General features: G+C 51.1%; 1 protein-coding gene across 3 annotated transcripts in view; it reads right to left on the reverse strand.

Moving 5' to 3' along the window:
* Positions 1–1,022: 1,022 nt before the first annotated feature.
* The window catches only part of WBP1L (WW domain binding protein 1-like), a 98,288-nt gene continuing 92,521 nt past the window's right edge, over positions 1,023–6,789 (reverse strand). For all 3 annotated transcript variants that reach the window (XM_011957371.1, XM_011957372.1, XM_011957373.1), the window contains exon 4: positions 1,023–4,687. In XM_011957371.1, coding sequence (XP_011812761.1) covers positions 3,951–4,687 — 737 coding nt within the window. In that variant the 3' untranslated portion in view covers positions 1,023–3,950. The remainder of the gene's footprint in view (positions 4,688–6,789) is intronic.

Genomic DNA, 6,789 nt, shown 5'->3' on the forward strand with positions numbered 1-6,789 from the left:
TGTGTGTGTGTGTGTGTGTGTGTGTGTGTGTGTGTGTATATTGGATACAGGGTCTTCTCGCTCTTTTGCCCAGGCTGGAGTGTAGTGGTGTGATCTCAGCTCACTGCTACCTCCACCTCCTGGGCTTAAGCCATCCTCCCACCTCAGCCTCCCACATAGCTGGGACCACAGGCGCACAGCACCACACTCAGCCAAGTTTTGTATTTTTTGTAGAGATGGGGTCTTGCCATGTTACCCAGACTGGTCTCAAACTCTTGAGCTCAAGTGATCTGCCCAGCTTGACCTCCCAAAGCGCTGGGATTACAGGCGTGAGCCACCTCACCCAGCCCGTCTCTATTATTTAAAAAATAAAAATAAAAAAATAGCTGGGCACAGTGGCTCACGCCTGTAATCCCAGGCCAGGGTGGCTGGCCTATTATCCCAGCACTTAGGGAGCTCAAGGCAGGCAAATCACCTGAGGTCAGGAGATCGAGACCAGCCCGGCCAACATGGTGAAACCTCATCTCTACTAAAAATACAAAAATTAGCCAGGCGTGGTGGTGGGTGCCTGTAATCCCAGCTACTCAGGAGGCTGAGGCAGGAGAATCACTTGAACCTGGGAGGTAGAGGCTGCAGTGAGCCAAGATCGCGCCACTGCACCCCAGCCTGGGTGACAGAGTGAGACTGTCTCAAAAACAAGCCATGTTTTAGCAATGGGGTATCTGACAAAACTTGTCTCTGCTTTCTCGGGATCTGATTTTAGCCTGTTTATGGGACTTTCCAAAGTATTCCAAACATCAGGAACATTCCCTGACAGAGAGAGGGGAGGACTCCTCAGGACAGAGTGTGGACCCAGCAGCACCGTCCAGCTGCCCTTGGCCCTGTGGCTTCTCTTTGGCCCCCAGCGCCCTGTCCTCAATGGCTGTGTGACAACCTCTCAGTCTCTGGGTAGAGAAAAGTGCTTGTGGTTTAGGATCTTGAGGTGCAATTCCCTGAAGACTGAGGAAGAAGAAAAGGGAACGAAGTGCAGCAAGAAAGAGCAGTAGCATTTTTGGGATCAATTTTTATTCGGGCTTCTCACAGTGGTTAGAGCCACTCTGTCTTCAGAACAATCACAGCACAGGAAATGCGTCACCGAGACTGCCCAGAAAAGTCTGACCAGCTGAATCTTATTGCTTAAAATACACATATTCACAATAACTGACAAAGGGTAACGTGCCTCACACAGGAATGTGTTCGCATTTGCAAATCTTCCGACTGGCTGTAGCACCAAACCCTCCACCAACCCCATCTCATTCACGCGGAAAACCAGTCTCAGTCACATCTCCCTGGCCCCTAAGGATTCCTTCAGCTCCCTATGAAATCTCTCTCTGAGCAGGGCAGCCTCCTGTATCGGGGACCAAACTGTGACTTGGGAACCAAGCCCAGCTCCACAGGTTGCATTTCTGTCTTCTCGTGCCTTTAGGGTAGGACACTGCAGTGAGTCCCACAGTTAACACTTGCCCAGTCCCCCACTCTAACTGGGGAAAGGAACTTGAGAGGGTCAGAACTCATCCATTTGATCTGTTAACTGAAAAAGGATTCATTTTGGTAAAACTTGTTCGCCTTTGAGACCCTTCATGAGTTATTTGGGGATTCTTAAAAAAAAAAAAAAAGGTGGAAGGAAAGGCATCTGAGGGCTGTGACACACTCTGGCTGCCTCTGGCCACATGCTAGCTTGCTTGCGCCTGTTGGACTCACCAGAGGGAGGCAGGCCCTGTGGCCCCACTACAGCCTGCAAAGCCTCCTCCTGGCAATTCTGGGCAGGGCCGATGTCTGGGCCACAGCTAGTCCAAGCCTGTCATTGAAGACCCAATCAAGTTTCTGTCTGAAATTCCACCTTCTTCTGTCCCACGTGGTTGTGGACAACCCTGGGGGCTGGTACCGAGGACCAGCAGCAGCCGAGGGAGGCAGACAGGCTCAGAGCACGCTTCCATTTACAGGGAACAGAACACAGGCCTCCGAGTGTCCACGGAGCAATGTGCAAATCGCAGTGATGAGTAGAGTAAAACCTCTACTTCAAGCACAGTATCTGGCAAACACAGGGGACTGCAGTCGACAATGCTGCGGAGTACACCCGAGTACACAGTCAGACATTTGTTCGGTAAACAGTAAATGCGTAAGATCAATGACCTTGAGAGGGCTGTCTGTGCTCCAGACGTGTGGTTCACGTGGGGAGAATGGCTGCCACTCAAAGTATCTTCACAGGAAAACAGGGCTTGAGGCTCACACACAATGGACAGACACACACGGCTCACCTAAAAAGTCACTGTGTACGGACTTCACTTTGTTCAACACGGATTTTGGTTTTGTGGAATCCAAATGCAGACATTTGTTTACCTCACAGCCTTGGATTTGTCTGTTTTTGGACATACATATATATATATATATTTTTTTTCTTTCTTTCTTCCATAACATCGATGCTTCGTCTGAATATCATCATCGTTCAAGAGTTGGGGGAAGAAATAGACTCTTCATATGCACAGGGCCGGGCGGGGAATGTTTGTTTTGGCTGTTTGCTGCCTCCATTCAGATTTTCCTGTCACAGCTCAGCTGGTGACCTGAAGCTGAGCAACAGGCACAAGCGTCCCCAGGGCCTTCCGGACGGCTGCTTTCACCTCTTGCCTGGGCCACCGAGTCTCTACACAGAAAAATGAGTCACCCGACTCAAAAGGGGTGGGGGCAGAGGCAGGGACAAGGCATGAAAACCACAGATAACCAAGGTATTTCTTCCAAGTGGTCAGTTTAAAACAAACAACAACCGCCACCAAAAAAAAAAAAAGAAAGAAAAACCCACAAAAAATATTTATTCAGAATCAAAGACAAAATTCTGTGTGAGAGCCAGGCAACAAGGGCCCTTTCTCAGGGGCCATCGCTTCCTCAGTCCGCTGTCTGTTTCCTCATACGGAACAGTGAGACGTGAAGGCCCGCAGGGCGTGTGCTTGCAACACAGGCTAACACGGGTCACCTGTGAACACAGACCAAAGGGCAGAGAGGCCGAGAGCTGCACCTCTACTCACTGCTGCAGCTTAGGGCCTCCGGCTCACAGAGGTTCCAAGACAGCTTCCACCCCAGCCTTCACACAAGACATCTTCTGGCTCAACGGCAGCCAGGCTCTTTGAAAGCCAACTTGGGAAAGAGCCACAAACGTCATTTTCCAGAAGAGAATTCTTGCCTGCCCACCGGTGAAGTTTGTGTTTTCAGCTGTCTTTTGTTGTTTGTTTTTAGAGGAAACAAACAAACAAGGAAAAGGCAGTATCATCTTTCACACCAGAACCAGCCTGCAGCCAGCCAGAGCCCAGGGAAGAGGCACCTCAAGGGCACATGGGGTGCATCGATCTTGTCACCTGGAATTTGACAGATCAACAAGCCTCTACCAACCTATCATACAATGGCCCAGCACTCTCATCCTCCCACAGGATTAGCTCAATGCTGGCTCGGCAGACACTGGCAGCCACAGGGACAAGCCCTGGGCCTCTGTGGGCTTCCTTTTTCATCCAGGGCCAAGATGGGCTGCCTCTCCTGGACTGAGACACAGCAATGTTCTCTTATACTAGAATCAGAGCACAAACCTAATCCATCACCAAGAATCATGTCAGGGCACAGTCCCAGCCTCTTTCCTTGGGGGCTTTTAAAACACATCTCTCTGATCCAAACAGGTAGGTGAGATTTGACTTTAAAGAAAGGAGATGGAGTTGGAGTATGAGGAATGAGTCACAGAACCAACTTAGCCCTCCACAACACTGTGCCCTTGTGTACACCCCGAACTGTACCTGGAGATGGAGGAAAATGCAGGAGAGAAGGAGGAAAACAAACAAAAAGGAACCAAGTGGCTGTACTCTGAAAGTCTTTGAAAGTCACTTAATGCTTCTCTCGTGGTTCTCCCCTACCCTGGTTGCTTTGCCAAGTTCTGGGTGCTGGCAGGGCCTGCTCTAGCTGGGGGAGCTGCTGCTCTGGGAGTTGGGAGAGTCCTGCTCATTGATGGTGTTCAGCAGCAGGCATGCGGGTGGCCGTGGCAGGTGCGGGTGCCCAGGCTCTCGAGCCTGCTCCTCGGAGGGCTGGCAGAGGCCTTCCTCCTCGTCACCAGGGGGCCGCACATGGCAGCTGTCGCAGAAGTCCAGGGGCCCATCCAGAGCATCATCGATGAGCGTGTTGAACTCTTTGAGGTCATCGTCATGGTGGCCTCGGTTGCACACACACACTTCAATGCCTGAGTCACCTGTGAAGCGGCGATGTCTCCCAGGTGTCTTCTCTTGGCTGTCAGGTGCGCCGTGTTCAGAGCTGTCATCTTTCAGCAGCTCCTCCCTACATTCTGCATCCTTGTCCAGGAAGGCCCCTGGGTCCAGTTCCCCCAGGCCGGCCACAGAGCCACTGGGCTCCATCCCCGGGGCTTTGGTGGCTGCTCGGTCAACTGGTAGGTCAGAGGGCTCAGGGTCAGCAATGCTTGGGGGTCTTGTGCTGCTTCTGCTGGGCCCAGACAAGGGGCTGCTCCGTGCCCCCTGGGATCCCCTGGTGGGATCGACGCCCGGGGGACTGCCACCTGCAGGGCCACACTGTGGAGGCAGCAGCTGCTGCTGCTGTAGCTGGAAGGCACTGTATGGTGGGGGAGGAGTTGGAGGTCGGTTCACCACTTCCTCATAAGGAGGTAGTAAATAGTTTGGCAAAAACCCTAAAATGAGGAGGTAGGAAGGAGAAATTACTGCGCTGGTCATGTTCCAGGGCAGACTGCAAAGCTCCCGCTGAACATTTGCACTGTCTCTTCCCACCCCAGAGCACCCACCGAGTGATGGCTACAGCTCTTGGTTGTGGGCAGAGGAGAGACAGCTGTGAGCAATTCTGCAGAGAGAGAGAGGGACAGTTTGGGAGGGGCCTAACCTAGCTTCTTGAAATCTGAGAGCCCCTAAAGCTGCTTCTTAAGCAAGGACTTCATGCCTGTTGGGAGTTAAGGCTGAGAATTAGGCAAAAGTGGTAGATGGCCAAAAAATAACTTCTGCCTGGAATGGACCTGTTTCCACATGCATACGAGTCTCTTGTTCTTACTTAGACTGTGTCCTTCATCCAAGTCCCACAGGCCTCAGGGCCAGGGTCCCTGACTTAAGACTTCTTAACTACTTTTCTTCCTCCTAACCTTCCAAGTGCACTACACAGGGCCTTCTGCTAGGGGGTTCCAAATCTCTGTTGTCTCCAGTGTGGCTGGAGGTGGTCTGGAAACACAAACCAAACTTCACCTGGACTCAGATCAGGAGCAGATGGGTGACCGACGAAGGGTAAGGGGCTTCTGCCATCCAAGGCTTATTAAAAACATGCTAGGTGAGTTATCTTTTGAATGTGCTGAATGCCTTATGACACAGAAAATTTAATTATAATATAACATTACTAACATTTATTGAGCACTTACTATATGCCAGGCACTGTTAAGCACTTAACCCTTCTAGATGTGGAACTGAAATAATTATGGGCCGACACGGTGGCTTACGCCTGTAATCTCAGCACTGTGGGAGGCTGAGGCGGGCAGATCACTTGAGCTCAGGAGTTCGAGACCAGCCTGACCACCATGGTAAAACCCCATCTCTACTAAAAATACAAAAATTAGCTGGGTGTGATGGCGCACCCTTGTAGTCCCAGCTACTTGGGAAGCTCAGGCACAAGAATCATTTGAACCTGGGAGGAAGAGGAGGTTGCAGTGAGCCGAGATTATGCCACTGCAGTCCAGCCTGGGTGACAGAGCAAGATTCTGTCTTCAAAAAAAAAAAAAAAGAAAGAAAGAAACAATTGTGAAAGTTTATTTTGTAGAATACACGCCGACTGGCTTTGGAAAAGTGGACAGCTGGGCCTCCACTGACCCTTTGAGAGGTCACATGTAAGGAACCCCAGGGAAGTCTGGGAAGTGCTCTTCACAGAGTCACTAAGTTTCTCGGTGCTCAAAAGTCCCAATGCCACCCCTCCAGTTGCCCCTTTCATGGCAACCTCTGCTCAGGCATATCACACAGAAATAAGCAAAATGAGAGGAATTCAGGCCAATGAACCCCAAATCTCAATTCATTCACGTTATATACTGACTCCTGACCTCAAGTGATCTGCCCGCCTCGGCCTCCCAAAGTGCTGAGATTACAGGTGTGAGCCACCGAGCCCAGCCCACAACTGTTTCAGTTCCACATCTAGAAGGACTAGGTGCTTAGCACAGTACCTGGCATATAGTAAGTGTCCAATAAATGTTAATAATTATTGTCCTATTATCTATCTGCCATTAAAGAGAGAGAGGGATAGAGGAATGAATGAAGGGAGGGAGGGAGGAAGGAAGGGAAAGAAAGGAAGGAAAATAAAGAGGAAGGAAAGGAAAGGAGAGGAGAGGAGAGGGGAGGGGAGGGGACAGGAGGGGAGCCGAGGGGAGGCTCACACCTGTAATCCCAGCACTTTGGGAGGCCGAGGTGGGCGGATCACCTGACGTCAGGAGTTCGAGGCCAGCCTGACCAACATGGAGAAATCCCATCTCTACTAAAAACACAAAAATTAGCTGGGTGTGGTGGTGCATGCCTGTAATCCCAGCTACTTTGGAAGCTGAGGCAGGAGAATCGCTTGAACCCAGAAGGCGGAGGTTGCAGTGAGCCAAGATCGTGCCATTGCACTCCAGCCTGGGCAACAAGAGCGAAACTCTGTTTCAAAAAACAAAAAAAAGGCCGGGCGCGGTGGCTCAAGCCTGTAATCCCAGCACTTTGGGAGGCTGAGACGGGCGGATCATGAGGTCAGGAGATCGAGACCATCCTGGCTAAC

The sequence above is a fragment of the Colobus angolensis genome, unplaced genomic scaffold (genome assembly GCF_000951035.1).
Source record: "Colobus angolensis palliatus isolate OR3802 unplaced genomic scaffold, Cang.pa_1.0 Scaffold44, whole genome shotgun sequence".
In the NCBI taxonomy this organism is placed as follows: Eukaryota; Metazoa; Chordata; class Mammalia; order Primates; family Cercopithecidae; genus Colobus; species Colobus angolensis.